At 34.4% G+C, this 20,478-nt stretch overlaps 1 protein-coding gene across 4 annotated transcripts in view; it reads left to right on the top strand.

Moving 5' to 3' along the window:
- LRP1B (LDL receptor related protein 1B) overlaps nucleotides 1-20,478 on the top strand; it is a 1,954,889-nt gene that overhangs the window by 1,845,853 nt on the left and 88,558 nt on the right. For all 4 annotated transcript variants that reach the window (XR_012421093.1, XM_005573071.4, XM_015433154.3 and 1 more), the window contains 5 exons: nucleotides 2,939-3,162; nucleotides 4,262-4,368; nucleotides 13,012-13,128; nucleotides 14,773-14,946; nucleotides 16,604-16,729. Coding sequence is in view for 3 of the 4 variants with exons in the window: in XM_005573071.4 (XP_005573128.4) it covers nucleotides 2,939-3,162; nucleotides 4,262-4,368; nucleotides 13,012-13,128; nucleotides 14,773-14,946; nucleotides 16,604-16,729 (748 nt within the window). In the remaining variant the exon portion in view is untranslated. The remainder of the gene's footprint in view (nucleotides 1-2,938; nucleotides 3,163-4,261; nucleotides 4,369-13,011; nucleotides 13,129-14,772; nucleotides 14,947-16,603; nucleotides 16,730-20,478) is intronic.

Raw genomic sequence — 20,478 nt, 5'->3', positions numbered from 1 at the left:
CTTCCGCCTCCGCTCCTTTCTTCCCTCTTCCTCCTGATTGTCTTTTGTTTTGTTTTGTTATTCTCTCTTCATTGTTGAAAATAAGTAAGTATTTAGTTTACTGTGAGTCACTGAGGATGAACACCTGGTAACATCTTCACCCTCTGCCATTATTCTCTGAGAATCATCTTGTCATTTATGATATCATAACCTTAGGTTGAATTAATTGCATGTGCCTATTTTTTATCCCATATTCTAACTACTTTAGTTGTTACTTGAATGACATTAGAGATTCCTTATTCCAGAAGAAGGAGAATAAATGTATATATTAAATGGCTCTGCAAGTCATCAAAATATCTTGTACTTATCATGAAAAGTAAGTTTTTTTTTCTTTTTCTAATCTATGTTCTTTACCCTAGAAATGTGACCTAAATTTATCCTTCTATAATTCACCCTTAGTAAAATCTTCACCAGCCTGTTTACCTGAAAAAGTATCACCAAATCAAACTTCTGAATGTTCTACGAACATTAGGAAACTGGGTTACTAACTGTCATCAGTCTAGGGTTAGAAGTCTAAAGTCGAAGGATAATCAGAATTTTTTGAGAATGAATTTAATGAAATGAAAATCCTAAATTCAACAAAAGTGGAACTTGCATGGAATATGACATATTTTATCAGGGATACCATGAGGATTGAAAATCAGGTGTATACATTTACATCTCACAAATGGAAAATAGATACTTTTTCTATGTTCAATTAGACAAGGAGTATTATAAGTTTTGTGTCATAAAAGTTTGTTTTACTAGTGTTAGAAAATTACACATATGCTTCAACAGGTTTAAAATAGCTTATAATGGTGATTTTTCCCATTGTCTTTCATGTTTGTAGATTTATGATTCACACTGACATGCACATGCCATTTGGTGATGTATTTACTTTTAAATGATGACAAGTTGAAAATAAAAATACAGTTAGCTTAAATGATACTGGAGCATTCGAAAATGATTTTTTGGTTTGACTAGAACATTTATATTCTAAACATCTGCGAACATTATTTATATAACATTTCTAGAGTATACCGTATTGCAGAGTGCTTTACATTTAATTCAGATAACTGAGATATCACTGGGTATATGGATAACATTTATTGTTAAAGTTGAGAAATAGGGTAATACAATTTCATAATTTCAGTTTTAACGTCCAATAGGTCAAAGAACTGATGATAAATGGCATTAGAAATTGTCTATGGATTCTGTGTTTAATGTAAGCCATACTTTCCTTGTTTGAGATCCCAGTAATCATGCAGCAGACAGTGATTTGCAATTCCTGTTTCTTGGCATTCCATGTTCTTTTCGAGATGGTCAGTTTCTTTTCTTTTAATCCAAGTCCACTGATTGATAATACTGGTTCCTCTGAACCCACACAAGAAGCTTTCATGTGTTAAAAACTCATATTTCCACTGCTGCCCAGGTCTTAAAGATGCTGTTACATATTGATTACACATCTAGTTGTAATCACCTTCAAATAATTGTTTCTACTCTTGCCATAATACCCCTGTGAATACCTTCTCACTTTTGGTTATGCACAATAAACCTGGTCATGTCAAATTAATTACTACACTAGTTCCTGCTCAAAGTGATCAAGTTAATTGAAGGGCACAGAACATAAGTTATTTTCCTTGCTCTCTAGTCTCAATGAATTCTGTTACCATTGTCTCACAGTAATTCAGTAAAACAGAATGGGCAATCCAACCTATCAAATGTAAGATGAATAACAGATATTCTGACTTTCTTCAAAATATGTTAAAATATAGTATTTTACTAAATGTGTCTAGCTGTACTAATGATTTTTCAATTGTAGAACAAAATTATGTATGGTGAGGATGCAGAGCATCTGAGTTTTTCTTACATTGCTGAAAAGATTGTACATTGCTACAAACTCTTTGAAAATTTTCTAGCGTATCCTATCAAGCTAAGTGTGCATAAACTTGAAAACATTAATTCTATTCCTTAGTAAATACCCAAATGAATTGAGTGTTTGTATCCACCACTACCAACAACAAAAAAGTGCTAAAGTATCCATAACTTTAGTTGTAATGGCCTAAAACTGTAAACAAGCCAAGTGGATATCGTCAGTACAAATCCACTTGAGCAAATACATGAACAAATACTACTGAGCAATGGAAAGATTAAAAATTGATATATACAAAATAAGGATACATTTCACAGTCATGATGTTGAACAAAAGAATTCTAGAATGGCCAGGCGCGGTGGCTCACACCTGTAATCCCAGCACTCTGGGAGGCTGAGGCGGGCGGATCACGAGGTCAGGAAATCCAGACCATCCTGGCTAACCCACAGTGAAACCCCGTCTCTACTAAAAAATACAAAAAATTAGCCAGGCGCGGTGGCGGGCGCCTGTACTCCCAGCTACTCGGGAGGCTGAGGCAGGAGAATGGCGTGAACCCGGGAGGCGGAGCTTGCAGTGAGCGGAGATCGCGCCACAGCACTCTAGGCTGGGCGACAGAGCGAGACTCCCGTCGCAAAAAAAAAAAAAAAAAAAAAAAAATTCTGGAATGAAAGATTATGATTGTTTTTTACATTGATTTGTTGAATCTGTGGTGTTAGCTATCAGAATTATGGTTACTCTAAAGAAAATATTGACTGCCAGAAGTCATGGGTGAACCTCCTATGGCTCTGGAAATATTTCAGCAGAGTAATGATTAAACAGGTGCAATCTGGTTAAACTCCAGTGGTCTGTACAATTAAGATTCAGGCAGATAATACATCTACGAAGATTGAAAATAGCATTAGGTATCTTTTTGACATCTAATTGCATGTAGCAATTAACACATGACTATGTTCTTATAATTCCCCCATAACTTCAATGCAAAGATACAGAAAACTCCGCTAATTTCCTTTTGAAAATACCATGATGTGTTGTTTTGTTTCCTTGTAGTGTCCTGAATTTAGAAGGCCCAGGGACATTGCAGTTGACTGGGTGGCTGGAAACATTTACTGGACTGATCATTCTAGAATGCACTGGTTCAGTTACTACACTACTCACTGGACCAGTCTGAGGTACTCTATTAATGTAGGGCAGCTGAATGGCCCCAACTGCACCAGACTCTTAACAAATATGGCTGGAGAACCGTATGCTATTGCTGTAAATCCTAAAAGAGGGTAGGTTAATGGTTTAGTATTTCTATTTCTTGAAAATGAATATCCTTTTTAGAAATTATGCTGTGTAGATTTTGTCTCTGTAATGAGTGTTCAATGTGTAATAGTGTCACATGCCTTTAAATATCCTTGTACTATTTCTTCTGTAAAAAAGCATGTCCTATTCCCACCAAATGATGATACGAAATATATTTTTTTTCTGAAATATTCCTGTATTATGGATTCAGTGTACCTGTGTGTCTGTGTGTGTGTCTGTGCATGGTTATATGTGTGCATTGCAGAAGAATGAGCTTGGTGTGATAGATACAACCTCTGTTTTTGATCTAAAATTGAATTATCAAAATATTAAACATAATATCAAACATATTACATACAGAGTACTAACATTTTTCTTTATGGTAATAAAAGATGAAGGAATATATATATATATATATGTGTGTATGTGTATATATACACACATATACACACACGCGCAAATTTAAAGAGTGTATTACAAACATTTCCTTCTTTTAGTTAGAGATGTAAACCTACAAGCAATGGCCAAAAAGTAAATAGAAAAATGTTAACTAAAACTCTTAAGCATCCATAAAGTGGATTGATAACTCCTGAGTAAAAAGAGACAACTTATATCTAACTATTAGAATTAAGCAGTCATCCAAATTAAAGAATAATTTCTGTTTGAGAAAATAGTTACTTCTCTATAAAAAAAAAATAGCATGTTCATACAGCATCCATAATAAAATGACTATTGTGTCAAAACAAAAGGGAAGTTTCATGTGGTGGAAATATTTTTCTCTGAGTTTTAATGAAAGTTTCAAAATTGAATTTTGGATATTAAATAATGAGCTATGGTACATCATAGTATACAATGATTCTCAAATTTTAATGTGTGTAGGCAAGACTTTCGTTAAAATGTTGATTCCCAGGCCATTTATTGGAGGCTCTCATTCTGTGTGTTTTGAGTTGTACCCGGGAATCTGCTTTTTAAGAGACTCTGGGGTGACTCTGAGCCATGTGGTCTGAAGAGTCACTGCTTTGTGGAGCAGAGTTGGGTTATAGCAGCACCATCACCAGGCTAACCTCTTTGACCCACTCTCTTCAGGATGATGTACTGGACTGTTGTTGGAGATCACTCCCACATAGAAGAAGCAGCCATGGATGGTACACTGAGAAGGATTTTAGTACAAAAGAACTTACAGAGACCCACAGGTATGATTTCTGACACATGCTAAAATATGAAGCAGAATGACAAGTATATTACTGTTAACAGTTATTTATAGTGTTGTTGGCAATATAAGTATATTTACAAGTGGATAAAACCATTTATAGTATGATTTTATGAAGTTGTTTACATTTCATGTCCTATTTTCTCAACTTGAAAATCAGGTACTTATACTGTCAGTTATATTACAGGAATATGATTTGAAACTTGTCTAAGTTGTAAGGCTATTAGTCAGATTTCACAGGCATGAAATTTTGACAGTTTATAGCAATACATTTACATTAGGGTATTTTTACAGATATATGTTAATTAAGTTGGGATATTGGGAAATATTCCTAGAGGATGAGAGATGAAATGAACAAATAGGTGGCTAAATATACTTTATGTAAAAGACAGTTTTGATGATTTTTTTTGCCTTTTCATTCAGAGCTCTTTTCAATATGACTTTAATCTCCCTGGCCCACTTGCCATCTAAGCTATTACTCCAAACCATCTGTGTTCTCAGGACTGCCCAGGAGTTCAGATCTTTACTGTCTCCATGGTCTTTCTCTCATGTCATTTTTCTCCCAGCTCCCTTATCTAGAATGTCAACCTTTGTCTACCTAGTTGTATCTTTCCCATTTTGTACCTCTAACTTTAGCACTTCTTCAATAAAACATTTTCAGATTATGGGAGCCTCAGGGGCTCTGTGCCACCTACCCTCCACTGACTACACCTCCACAGAAAGGACATAATGCATGGTTTATAGTACATATTTTAAAATTATGTATTACAATGTCTTCTGTAGTTTATTTATATTTAGTGCTTATATTCCTATTCATTTTTAATGTGTTTGATACCTTTCCATTCATTTAGATTGTTTTTAATCTTTATGGGGAGAAGCAATATTTGAAATTTAGTCTATGTACATAAATTTGTTTTCATCTCATGCTCATTAACAAATGCCCATTGAATATCTACCATGTGCCAGAAATTGTTCCAAATGCTGAAGAAACAATATGAAGCAAGTTCTAACCCTCATGAAGTCTATCTTCCTATAGAGGATAGAATATGTATTTATGTATACTGTCACATTGTTATACATGCTATACAGAAAATCATAGTAAGAGATGGGCTGTCAATGGAGGTACTATTTTAGTTATGATGATCAGAGAAGTCATCTCTAGAAGGGTGATATTGAAAGAGACACCTAAATAAAGAGAGGCAGCAAGTGATGTGAATATGTGAGGAAAGAGCTTTTTAAGAAAATAGAATAGTAAGTTCTGAGTAAGGAATTAGCTCAGCATGAAAACAGCAAGAAGGTTAGCATACCTAGAAGCATATAAACAATTCAGGAGAATGGAAGATATGAGGATGGCAAGGTGACTCAAATGCAAAACTGAATTCTATTCTAGCTTTGAAGAGAGCTATTTGAAGATATTGGCAAGTTAAGTGGCATAATCTCAAACACGGTTTTTATTTTTAAAATACTTCTTTGGTGTTAACATTTTATATAATCATATTGATAGTATATGTAACATGTTTTTATTTTAAAAAATGACACTGGCAGCAGTTTGTGGAATTACCTGTAAGATAGTACTTAGGAAAGTGCCTAAAATGGGGATTGTTGTAAAAGTCATTTATGAAGGAAGTGGTATACAGAAGAAAGCTGTAAAAGACAGAGGGAGAGCAGAGGAAGGAGCCCAGTAAACTGTGTTTCAGGTCGAGTCTAGTCTTGGTTTGAGTCACTATAGTTATGCTTTGGAGCATAAATTTATGACAGGCAAGGGGATCTGCTTTTGATATGCCCCATCAATCATTAATTGGCCTTGGGGCTGTGATATTCCAAGCAAAGCTGCTTCAATCAGTTAAACACAATGATCTGGAGAAGGAGGGTATGTGTGAGTCATCACTGCAGAAGCACCAGTGAGGAATTGGGTACTCCTCTTTAGTAAAGGTGATCTGCATAGGCACCACAGTGTCTCCAACACTGGGCCTAGTGACAGATGCACGGATCTGACACTTTCCATGTATTACCCATTCTGCTCAACAACTCTTATGGGTAACTTAGTGATGCACATAACACAGTCCTTTTTCTTACAAAGTTTACATTCGAGAAAGAAAAAAAAAATGAGGCATATGCGAAGTAATTGTACTTTTTGCAAAAGGTGAGAATTGTGTCATTGTCATATTTTATAATATCAGAGTTCAGAGGTGAGAAAGATAATCTCCAATAATGAAAAACTATGTGAAAAGTGATGTTTGAATAAGTACTTGAGGGATAGACAGGTAATCCATCATGAAGAAATTTTTTAAAAATCCTTCATTGGAGTCACATACACTTTTGAATCTCAAGGGAATATGTATTAGCTGTGAGACCTCAGAAATGAATTTATTACCTTCAAACCTTGGCTTTATCAATAGAAAATCAAAAGATTGGCTGGGCATGGTGCCTCACACCTGTAATCCCAGCACTTTGGGAGGCCAAGGCGGGCGGATCACCTGAGGTCAGGAGTTTGAGACCAGTCTGCCCAACATGGCAAACCCATTTCTACTAAAAATACAAAAAACAAGCCAGGCATGGTGATGTGTACCTGTAATCCCAGCTACTTGGGAGGCTGAGGCACAAGAATTGCTTGAACCCAGTGAGGCGAGATCCCACCATTACACTCCCGCCTGAGCGACAAGAGCAAAACTCCCTTTTAAAATAATATATATATACACACATATATATACACACACTATATATATATATATATATATATATATATATATATATATATATATAGTAATAACTAACTTAAAAATGCCAGATATATGAAATAATATGGTCCTCTGAGCCAGGGATCCAGTGTAGAGCATATGGATGCTCTGCTGATGTCAGGAATCAAGACACATGTAGAAGGGCACGGGTTGGGTGACATAATATGTGAGAAGAGAAAACCTTAAATGCCAAAGGGCTTCAACATAACTTTTTAGCCAATATTGAGCCATTGTATGATTTTGATTTAAGGAGTGATTCAAATAATGTGTGCCTTCAAATGACACACTGATTATTGTTTTTATTGGGCACCATATAAGACATAATAAAAACATGTTGTTTCAGTCAAGTGTGTAGCAGATGAATAATGTGTTCCATGAGAGCAGGAACATGAACTATTTAGCTGAGGATAATGGCTTCAAGCTCCATCCATGTCCCTGCAAAAGGACATGATCTCATTCCTTTTCATGGCTGCATAGTACTCCATGATGTATATGTACCACATTTTCTTTATGCAGTCTATCATTGGTGGGCATTTGGGTTGATTCCCATCTCTGCTCTTGTGAACAGTGCTGCAATGAACATATGCATGTGTGTATCTTTACAGTAGAATTATTTATATTCTTTTGGGTATATACCCAGCAATGGGATTGCTGGGCCACATAGTATGAAGTACTATTGTTGTACTATCTAATATTATGAAGTACTATTAGATTATTTCTCTAATAATCAGTGATGCTAAGCTTTTTATCATATGTTTGTTGGCCAAAGGCATATCTTCTTTTGAAAAGTGTCTGTTCATGTCCTTTGTCCACTTTTTACTGGGATTGTTTTTTTCATGTAAATTTATCTAACTTCCTTGTAGATTCTGAATTTAGACTTTTATCAGATGGGTGGATTGCAAAAATTTTCTACAATTCTGTAGGTTGTCTGTTGACTCTGATAGTTTATTTTGTGTGCAGAAGCACTTTAGTTCAATTAGATCCCATTTGACAATTTTTTCTTGTACAATTGCTTTTGTCATCTTCATCATGAAATTTTTGCCTTTACCTATGTCCTGAATGATATTTCTGAGATTTTCTTCTAGGAATTTTATAGATTTGGGTTTTACATTTAAGTCTTAAAACTATTGAGTTAATTTTTGTATAAGGTGTAAGGAAGGGATCCAGTTTCAATTTTCTGCATATGGCTAACCAGTTCTTCTAGCACCATTTATTAAATACGGACTCCTTTCCTCATTGCTTTTGTCAGGTTTGCTGAAAATCAGATGTTTGTAAATGTGCAGTCTTATTTCTGAGCTCTCTATTCTGTTCCATGGGTCTATGTGTCTGTACCAGTACCATGGTGTTTTGGTTACTATAGCCTTGTAGTATAGTTTGAAGTCAGGTAATGCAATGCCTCCAGCTTTGTTCTTTTTGCTTAGGATTATCTTAGCTATACAGCCTCTGTTTTGACTCCATATTATTATTATTATTATTTTTGGAGGGGACAGAATCTTGCTCTGTTGCCCAAGCTGGAGTTCAGTGATGCTATCCTTGTTCACTGCAGCCTCTGCTCCCAGGTTCAAGCAATTCTTCTGCCTCAGCCTCCCACGTAGCTGGGATTACAGACACCTGCCACTATGCCCAGCTAATTTCTGTATTTTTAGTAGAGATAGGGTTTCACCATGTTGGCCAGGCTGGTCTTGAACTCCAGATCTCAAGTGATCAACCCTCCTCAGTCTCTCAAACTTCTGAGACCATAGGTGGGCGCCCAGCCCATATGAATTTTAAAGTGGTTTATTATTATTATTATTTTTTATTTTTTCTAATTTGGTGAAGGATGTCAATGGTAGTTTAATGGGAATAGCATTGAATTTATAAATTACTTCGGGCAGTATGGCCATTTTCACAATATTCTTTCTATCCATGAGCGTGGTAGGTTTTTTTCATCTTGAGTTTTCTCTAGTTCCCTTGAGCAGTGGTTTGTAGTTTTCCTTGAACAGGTCCTTCACCTCCCTTTTTAGCTATATTTCTAAGTAAGTAAGTATTTTATTGTCTTTGCAGCAACTGTGAATGGGAGTTCATTCATGATTTGTCTCTCTGGTTGTCTATTTTTGATGTATGCGAAATCTTGTGATTTTCGCATATTGATTTGTTATCCTAAGACTTTCCTGAAGTTGCTTATCAGCTTAAGAAGGTTTTGAGCGGATAAGATTGAGTTTTCTGGATATGGGAACATGTCATCTACAAACAGAGACATTTTTAATTTCTCTCCTCCTATTTGAATGCACTTTATTTCTTTCTCTTACCTGATTGTCCTGACCAGAAATTCCAATTCTGTGTGGAGTAGGAGTGGTGAGAGGAGTGGTGAGAGCATGCTTCCAGCATTTGCCTGTTCAGTGTGATATTGGCTATGGGTTTGTCATAAATGGTTCTTATTATTTTGAGGTATGAGGAACATGAACTCTTTTGTTGTTTGCTCTGCGCATAGTACCTGGCAGTGTGTGGTACAGGGGAAGTCCCCATGAGTATGTAGAGTTAATGAATGCTGTGTCAGACAAGGATACTTTCCAACTTTGCATCCAGTGAGGAGGGTATGTAGTATTACATGAGTTTGATTTCAAACTACATTGTTTGATATTTAAAAGCATATTTACATTGCCTCCTATCTCCCTCAAATTGCAGCAATTTCTAAGAAAATAAATAAATACATACTGGTCCTGGACCACTCACAATTGTTTGATTCATTAAGCAAATTCATTGGGCAACGTAAAGTCTCTAGTTAAATAAAGTGAACATGAATGTTAGGATTATTTTGCTGTTATTTGAATTTAGTTTACCAACACTGTCATAAATAGATGTATATGTATATGAAAAATAAGTGTGTATGTGTGTATGAAAACATGACTTTAATGTAGTTTCTAACCTAACTCAAAAATACTTTTAACAATTTTTAAAAATTAAATTTGACATAATGGTATGTATCCAGGTTTTTATTTTTATTTTTATTTTTTGGCTCCTTTATCAGCTTCTTAAATCAAGAATATGGTAGTTCACACTTGGTTATTATTATCTTGCAAATTTTGGCTTTCCATTAAAACAGAATGTTTATAGTCTTTTTCTCTATTTCTGAAAAACAGTGATTTAAATTTTTTGTTCTCTCCAAGTCCTGCCTCTTAAATATCAATGTGTTACATACTATGGTCACTTCACATAATATTTTGTTTTTTTGTTTGTTCGTTTCTTTGTTTTTCATTTTCTTCCAGCCTACAATAGAAATAGGGGAACTAGTAGATCTTAGAAAATTTTAGAGTTTTACAAGAGTGAAATTTTAAAATCCCTAAAATATAAAGTAGTCTTGGTATCAAGGGAGATGTACAGAAAATGACTACATAATTAGCTCCATTATCCTGTGTCACTAAAACGTAGTGAGCCTATGTCTTTATTTTTTATAAACCGTTCAAATTGTGATTCTATTATACTTAATTAAAACAAGTATGGCATTTTATTTCAAATTTTCTGGGCTCCTACTGACTTGGTTCCAAATATTCATCTTTCCTTGTTCAGATAAGAATGAGTTTCTTGAGAATTGATTTTTTTTCCATTTTATTATTGGTTCTTTATTACAGAGCAAAATAAAATATGATATTTTAAAGATAGACAAGAACTTTTTTCATATAAACTTGATTCTCATCTCTATAACAGGAAAAGTTAGCTGATTCCTTTATTAACTTTTTAATTTAGAAGACTATCTCTTTTATTAAAGAGCTTAATAAAAAATCAAAATTATTGATTTTTGGATTTCTGGAGTATATATTCCACTCATCTATAAACTTTGTTATATAATTTTTATCAAGATGTAATTCCATCCAATAGTACAAAATATGGCCAGAGCTGATAAAAGTGGGTATGTCTTAGACAAACCTAGACCAATAATGCAATATATGACACTTTTGAGAACTTTTTACTGCTTCTGAATCTGAAAAACAATATTGTTGATTAAATTGGATTACATACTCATTGTTTTCTCCTTTTCTGTGATTATCAATATTAATGTTTTTAAGTCTAAAACTAATTTTATCGGCAACAGATTTTTGTTTTAGCTACTTCTTTATTGTAGCACATTGGTAGAAGAGAGACAATCATGTTTTTATGTTATGTTTTTAACCTTTCTCAGTCAGCTGTTTTGAACTATAGGAGCAGCAGCAAAAAACCGTGTAATTTGTGGTTCATATTACTCATAATTCTACATGAAAATGCAAAAACGTGTCTTCTAACATGACTTCAAATAGAAAATTAATAATTGAGCAGAAACCAGTAAAACAATGGCCACTTGCTTAATTGTTATTTTTCAGGATCTGGTCAGGCATGGTACATCTCTATACATTAGTTGAGGAACAAAATATTTAATTTGATTACATGTGAGCTAAGTATTTGTACTTAACTGAAGAATTATTCACTAATGATTTCTAATATGAATTCTTTCCATTCTGATTATTAAGTCTTGGTCCAGTTACACAGGAATAAAAGTCTAGCACAGACTCAAAAGTACCTTTCATTCAGTTGCATTGCCATTAAAATGTACTTCAGTTGCTTCTTGAATGTTCTCATTGGGAACGCTCTTTAGTTGCCTAAGGCATTTAACTGCATTGTACTTCCAAAGTATGCAATATGTCATATTTAGACAGCAGCTATGTCACAAAAAAAATCTACAGCAGTGAATATTTATTATAGAATTCATGAGTCAGACATATTACTCTTCCATATTGAAAGAAGTTTACTTTCTTAGATATTCTATGTGTTGATGATGTTCCTACAAAAAGACACTGGATGGATTCCAATTACATTCATGAAATCAAAAAATGAAACTAAAAAAATATTTTTACTCTATATTATTTCAGTCCATTATCATTCACTGAATCTACCTGTAATGAAACTGAAGACAAGCAGTCTCAGAGAAAATTAATTCAAGCATCACTAGAACTTTAATCAAGAACTTTACTGTTTATTCTTCCCTACCATAAACATCATTTTGTTTCTTTTTTTTTTTTTTTTTTTTTTTTTGAGACAGAGTCTCACTCTGTTGCCCAGGCTGATCTCAGCTTGCTGACCTCTGCCTCCCAGGTTCAAGCGATTCTCCTGCCTCAGCCTCCAGGGTAGCTGGGATTGCAGGTGCCGGCCACCACGCCCAGCTAATTTTTGGATTTTTAGTAGCGACAGGGTTTCACCATGTTGACCAGCTGGTCTCAATCTCCTGACCTGGTGATCCTCCCGCCTCAGCCTCCCAAAGTGCTGGGATTACAGGCGTGAGCCACCACACCCGGCTAATATCAATCGTTAGTCACATTAACTTCAGCATGCACACAGATGTCCGATCGATAACACCGTTGGCCAACTCTGAAGGGGTGAAAATATATTTTAATTAAATACATGAACCTTGTGTATTCTGAGAACTATACCTTCTTGAAGGAATTAAAAATACAAATAATTATACTAACTCATTTTAAATAATGGTCCGATAAATGATTTAAATAATTAATTCATTCTCCATAAAATATGAAGATGAAAATGGAAATAATATTAAAGGAAAGTCTATTAGAGAATAGCTAAAATTAAGAAACCGTAAATATGGCTAGAAGGGGTATTTACAGCAGACTTTCTTATGTGAAATAAGACTTTTGCTAGAGTTTGTTAACTAAATGCCATGTAATCTGAACCCATGTATTTGGGATAAAGATTGAGTTACTTTAATTTTTCTAATTTCTACAGTATCGTGATTGGCACCGGGTAATTTCTATGATGCTTGAAGACAAATGTCAACTGTAATTATACAATAAGAGGCAAAAGTATGATTTTGAATGATTTCAAATGTATTTGCCCTGTTTGTCTTGTGTGTGCTGATTTTGCAGGTTTGGCGGTGGATTATTTTAGTGAACGCATATATTGGGCTGACTTTGAGCTCTCCATCATTGGCAGTGTTCTGTATGATGGCTCTAACTCAATAGTCTCTGTCAGCAGCAAACAAGGTTTGTGAAATGCCTTTGTCTTCATTTTTAATTATTATTGAGAGTGTAAGTATGGATGCTTTGCATTCTGGATTTTCTTAAATTCTTTCTCCTTTCAACTTATAACTCTTACTAGTAATTAAAATTTTCATTCCTACTGGAAAAACATAGAGGTCAGGGCAGAAGTGTGTCCATCTTGACTTGAAAGTTTGTCCATCTTGACTTGAACAAACACGGCCATTGCTGTCCAGATTCAGAAAATAATTTTACTCTGTGGCTTCCGTGGCTATTCCATTCTGAGCAGAGCACTTCTAGTAGTCAGGATCAGCATCTGTGAACACAAACTTTTATTTCAATTGCAATGATAACAAGCAAACAATGAGTTACTGTATCAATGCGTCAAAAATGACCATTTAACTCTACCACCAGTGACTGCTGAATCTACTGGTGCTCCTCTGTTGCTATACTGTTTTTATGCCCACCTATCTGCCTGGCTTCTATTTTTTAACTGTCTCATTTTTCTAGCTGCCTTCTGTTCCTCATACTTTCTTCTGCCTGGCTGTCTCAGTTCTTTCTGCCGAATTTAATTTCTTCCCTTTCTGTCACTTTCTTTTCCCTACTTCAACCCCTTCCCACAATTTTTTTGTAACCACAAATTTTTCATCATATCCACTTTAAATTTTTGTATTTGCATGTTATATATTTATTGAATATAGATTTGTTTCCTGTTTTTTGTTTGTTTGTTTGTTTTTAAATAACACAAACAGGGAAGTTAAACAACTAAATCAAATTTTTATTGTGCCTTTGCCTAAAGTGTGTGTGTGTGTGTGTTTATCGATGGCCTCAGATGAAAAAAAAAAAAAGTTCACATACCTGTAATTAATTACAATGAAGTTAACTTGTTCTGGTTTTGGTGCACATTTTACTATTTCATGAAACAGCAAAGAAAAATATATGAATATAAAGACACTTTATGCTTTACAACCTCTAGATAGTTAGTAAAAATATAAAGGTTGTCATTTTATTTGTTATAAATTTCTGTTTCAAAAGTTAGAATAATTATTCATTTGATAAAATCTCTGAAAATAAGTCACAAAATGTGAAAATAATGGTTACTATTATTTTTAGCCAAACTAATCAGACAAATGATTTTCATTTACCTGTTTGTTTTCTTTATTCCATTTCTGAAATGAACAATACTAATGTCAAATATTATTTTTGGATTCACTCTTTAAAAATCAACAAATGATTGCTTAATAAACCAGTCATTTGGGCATGTAATTTGATCATTTATTTGATCCAGAACACAAACTGAGTTGTGTAAACTGCCTGTTTTTATACTACAGATAACATTGGATATAAGATATCCTCTCTGTATAGCAAAGAGGATTAGTCTGCAAATAACCCCCAGAAAATTCTTTGTGATGGTAAAGATGATTAAAGTGATGATGGAAGTGTATTTTTATGTTTTAAGTGACATGTTTATTACATTGCATATCCTTACTTAAGATATAATTCTAAGAACGTCATAGCTAATATTATAAATATTCCAATTCTGAAAGTTTAAACGGTAATAAGATTTTCAATATGGTCTCAGATAAACATAGTTTTTAAAGTCTGAGTGTATACATTAAAACTTTCATAACTGCCTTTTGGAAATTCCAGGTTTATTACATCCACATAGAATTGATATCTTCGAAGATTATATATATGGAGCAGGACCTAAAAATGGTGTATTTCGAGTACAAAAATTTGGCCATGGTTCAGTAGAGTACTTAGCTTTAAATATTGATAAAACAAAAGGTGTTTTGATATCTCATCGTTATAAACAACTAGACTGTAAGTATAATATATTATGAAGTTGTCTATACTGGTAAATTTTTTTCTTATATCTCTCAAAAAATATATGTAAATGTCTTAACCTCAGTAAATTAAGTAACGTTAATTTTTGGTTAGTAGACTTTTTCAACTACCAAAACATCAAAATATAGATAATTATATTTCTGCTGTAACCAGGAAAATGTTCAGCATTTGGCCATGTTTTCTTGCAATTGAAACTGGCTTTGTTAAAATAATCTGTTAATCTGTTTCTAAAATTCTTAATAGAACCTTGTGAGTGTATAGATGAACTATCCAAGTAAGGAAATTTATTGTTGGCCATTTTGACTATTATTACTAATCAACAAGTAACTATTATAGTATTAACCTTCCATTCTTAAATATATACAAAAAGAACTCTTCCCAAGACGTGCATATTTTCTCTGATTTATTGTATATGACTTATTATTGTTACTCTCCCTCCTAGAAAGGAGTGAGTAAATCATTAAGGTAATTAAGGTAATACTCTTGAAAATACGTTTCTAACACAGCTGTCAAAAATATTGAAGAACAAAGTGAAAAATAATAATATGGCTGAAATTCTAATGATCTGTGTTTATATATCGGTTCACTCTTCAAGCTGCTGTTCAAGGGTTATTTATAATTACTATTTATGGCAAATGAAATGGATTTTATCTTGTTTGGTGCATTTATCTGGAACAAGTGGTGTTTATTCAAATCAGTTCTCACAACAGAGTAAAACAAAATATAGTTTCCTAAATCATCCTGAAATTTTATCCAAAGCCTTACTGCTCTTTACCAATAATTTGGCATATAAGATTCCAAGGTTAATATGAGGACACTTTCTCTCATCCTCCCGTTCTGTTTAATTTATATTCATAGTTGAATATTGCCACATTCATAAAAAGTAAACAAATAAAATCCTGTCTTGAATATAATAGGCATTTGAGTGGTGGTTCTTACAGAAAACAAGCCACTCTCATAGTCCCCAACTCAGCTACCTGGGTGCCATTCCTGTTTAATTCTGGTGAAATAATCTCTAGGAAAGGTCAATAATCAGCTATGACTGCAAAGGATGTCGATTGGATAAAAATTTAAACACAAATAAGTATGGCACACACACATTTACACGTGCACAGAAACTCCCACTTGATGGAAAGGAAGCCATCTGTACCTTGAACTGACAAGCTACATATGCATTTTAATCCTTTGTATTAATAAATACGAGGGGGGCATTGTTTTTGTCTGTTAGAGCAGCTCTGTGAAATAAGCTGTTAAAGTGAAGGCTAGATCCCCCCAAAACTTCCATTGGCTTTACTTTCCAACACAGCCCCAATGGTACTTCAGGTTCTAAGACCAACTCTTATGCCAAAAGCAATTAGTCAGAAGCAAAATAACTAAGTATAGATCTGAATAATTTCTTCTCTCTTTGGAAAATATAAATAAGGCAAACTTACTATTAATGATGAGCATTGGGTAGTAATTTTTCTTCACTATAAAGGAGAATGATGATATTGAGTAAGATACTCCCAGTGGAAATTTGATGTGATTACTTTTCAACATTGCTAATGAATCATTTCCCCTTATTTAAGTTTATGCTTTTGAAGCCTGTTGTATCTATATTTACACAATGTGTTGTTTTCGTTTGTTTAACCAGTACCCAATCCATGCTCGGATTTAGCATGTGAATTCCTCTGCTTGCTGAATCCTTCTGGGGCCACTTGTGTGTGTCCGGAAGGAAAATATTTGATTAATGGCACCTGCAATGATGACAGCCTGTTAGGTAGGTATACTTTATTATTCTGTAAATAATGAATTAATGCTTATCATAAAATTTCACAACTAGTGAAATGGAGTGAAATGATCTGTTCCATTAGCAATCTAGCTACCTTGATAGCAGCAGTTCTTGAATGCCTGTGTAAACTGTTCTTTTCTCTGGAGAAGACTTTCAAACAATTCATTCTGCATTTGTTCACAAAGCAGCATTGAACACTTACAGGCACTTAACAACAAATCGAGAACTTTGAAGTCACTCACAGACCCAAAAGAATTTTTTTTATAACTCTTCTATTAGATAAGACAATAATATTTTTTGAGAACATTCTGCGATGGGTTTCAACTCAGCCCAAAAATCCATTTATTTATTCAATACGTTTCTATTGATTACCTCTTGTGTGCCAAGCACTAACTTAAAAATTGAGAATTTAGAAACCAAATTTTAGTTTCTTCTGTGTAAAATGGGACTTACAATACTACTACTACTATTACTAACTCTTCTGCTATTACCACAAAGAATAATAATAATAACAAATATTTTGAGGGCTTATGAAGAAGGCATAATACTAACGCAAAAACTAAAAACTAACTTAGAAACAAAACTGATAAGATTTCTTCATCCATGCAGTTTGTATTTCAGAAGGTAGAAGCTGGAATAATCAATAAAAATTGAAACATTACTTCAGATGCTAAATAATAAATAACCAAAAAAAAAAAAAAAAAACACACACACAAAACAGTGTGATAGCACAGGGAAAGAAAATATGTCTCTTGAATATCCAGCTAGACTGACAATAAATAAGTTTCCTCATATTCAAAACATTAGGTATAATGGAAAAAATATTGTTACTAAAAGATAAAATCCACACATGATACTTTAAAAAATTATTGTATTCATTTATTCATTCATTCTTACTGAGACGGAGCCTTGCTGTCACCCAGGCTGGAGTGCAGTGGCATGATTTCAGCTCACCGCAACCTCCACCTCCTGGGTTCAAGCAATTCTCCTGCCTCGGCCTCCCGAGTAGCTGGGACTAAAGGTGTGTATCACTATGCCTGGATAATTTTATTTTCTGTGTGTATTTTTAGTACAGATGAGGTTTTGCCCTGTTGGCCAGCCTGATCTCGAACTCCTGACCTCAGGTAACTTGCCTGCCTAAGCCTCCCAAAGTGCTGGGATTACAGGCATGAATCACCACGCCTGGCCACACATACTAAATTTTATGTCACAGACACAAAGGCAGTGCTCTTGCCAGGCGCGGTGCCTTGCACCTGTAATCACAGCACTTAGGGAGGCAGAGACCAGAAGACAGCTTGATCTCAGGGGTTCGAGACCTACCTGGGCAACATAGCAAGTACCCATTCTCCACAAAAAGGAAAAAAAAAAATGCAGTGCTCCAAAATCACTGGAGGATCACAGCAAACATTTTCCAATGAGGTACAGACATTATTCATGGCAGGCTTTGTTACCTATTGTATTTCCCTCTGCTAGAATACACTCCTCACATGGACTCTGGGTCCTTACCCACAGTCAGCATCTCCACCTCTGCATGATTTTTCTCTTTGTTCTCTGCTGAAGGTTACATCCAATTTGAAGATTTCTGACATTTATAAGGTACTCAGTGTCTAAAACTATTATAGTACTTTCATTTAATGTATATTATTTAAGCATATGATATGCAGAGCTGAAGGGGTTCAAAAGATGAATTGATGAATAACATAAGCATCAATAAATAGATATTTATGTGGACAGTGACACAAGTCACAGAAGAGACAGAGTTAAAACTATTACGAGGATTCAGATTATTATTCAAATAGGGGATCAGTCAGAATTTCCTATAAGATATGACGTTTAAACAAGGTCTGCAAAGGCAGATTGGATTTAGATTAAATGGGAAGGAGGGAGGAGGACACTGAGACAGAAAATCTGTCTGAGAAGTATGGAAACATGGTGGGTTAAGAAAATAATGAGTCATTCATTGTAGTTAGTGTGTAGAAGTGTGAAGCCCTGTTTTGGGTAATAAGGTTGCAAAGTTCGTAACAGAAAGCTAAGTGTGAATCATGATTGGTATTTTGGGCAGACACTTTGGTGCCAATTATTGAAAAGGGATGCCGTCATGGCACTAGGATGCTCCCTTCCCCTCTATCTATTCTCCCAATTAGAGTAGCTGTTATCTCAACTGTGATGGGAGAGTATGAGCATCCAGTGAACATTTCCAAACATTGTTAGTACCACTTTCTCAAATGCTGTTCTGACTGCATCACAGAGGAAGACTCTGCAAAGGTATCTATTCCACTTAACCTCTCAGAAACAGATCCTTTAACTGTGAACAACTTTTCTGTAAAAATGTCATACCTTCAGTAGTCCCACATAATCCCTTACCCATTGCCCTCACAGGTGCCTCCTGTGTACTGTGTCTACTTAGAAAATTTGGGTGAGAGAGGCAATTAGGAGAGAGGTTAGTATAATGCACAGAAATAAACTAATAATGCTACCAAGGGACTTTGACATTGGCTCTGATGTTACAACTATTGTTTAGAGTCAAGTTCAGACAGTTTTTGTTGGTTTTCCTTTCCTCTTCTATGTAATCCTCTTCTGTGTAATCCCATGTTTCCACAACCTCTTCTATGCAATCCTCCTCCTTTTTCCTCTTTCTTTGATCCAAATTATGTATCCAACAACCTAAATTCTGTAAATACCCTGCAAGGACATGACCTAGTGTAGGGCTGAGATGAAGTTTTAGAGTAGGCCAAGGTCTACCACTTAAATAACTTTGTTGTGCTTGGACTGTATACCTGCTTCCCTTGGTCTCAGTTTATTCTATACAACATAGAACTAACAATAACTACTACTAATATTACTACCACTGACAGTAGAAATAATACTAAATATTTTGAAAACCTATGAGGAAAGCATAATTCTATGTATGTTTATAGACATATATATTAATTTAATCTTCAAATTTTATTATGTACTAATTTCTCCTATTTTACAGATAAAATGGAAGCATTAGAAGCTCATTTGATTGTCTAACATTACTTAGTAAATGATGGCACACCAGGGTGAATGTAGGTGGTCCACTCTCTTAATCATCACACAATATATCCCAGTGTCTCTGTGTCACCCAGAGTACCCATTTCCAGAGTTACTGGAAATTCTAGCAATAACATGGATAGAATGGCTAGCACGATACCTTGAAAAATAGACACATAGCCCTTTAAAATCAATATGTCACTTTGAAGTAGGTAAGAAAATGAAACAAGTTTTTTGCTGCATTAAGTCACTAAATTGTATCATTTTATGCTTGAAAGAAGGAATCTTGCTTATCTAAATACACACTTATCCATGATCTAAAACTTTTTTTGGAGATGTGTTTTGCTCTTTCAACCCTGCTTAAAAGGCATGATTTCAGAAACCTCAAAGCCCATTCTTGTAACTTAAGAGAAAATCTTACATTTAATCAAAGTGAAAACAACACTCAAATTAGCCTTTACACATTGTAGGTCTTGAAACATAAACAGTTTGGACCATTTTAGTTGGAACATAAATGAGTGGATTTCAGAATTATTGATTGGTGAAGATAAATGCCAGTTATTTTTTTCTGACATTAACGTTTGCTATAGCCAATGTTATATGCTTTTCATTTGTTTATAATTATTTATCTACCTCTAGCTGCTATTGTTAAATGATGAGTACACTGAACATTTTTAATAACGCTTTGTGTATTGAATTTGAAATTCAAATATTATTCATTC

The sequence above is a fragment of the Macaca fascicularis genome, chromosome 12 (assembly GCF_037993035.2).
Source record: "Macaca fascicularis isolate 582-1 chromosome 12, T2T-MFA8v1.1".
Lineage (NCBI taxonomy): Eukaryota > Metazoa > Chordata > Mammalia > Primates > Cercopithecidae > Macaca > Macaca fascicularis.
This window is presented reverse-complemented; position numbering and strand designations above follow the sequence as displayed.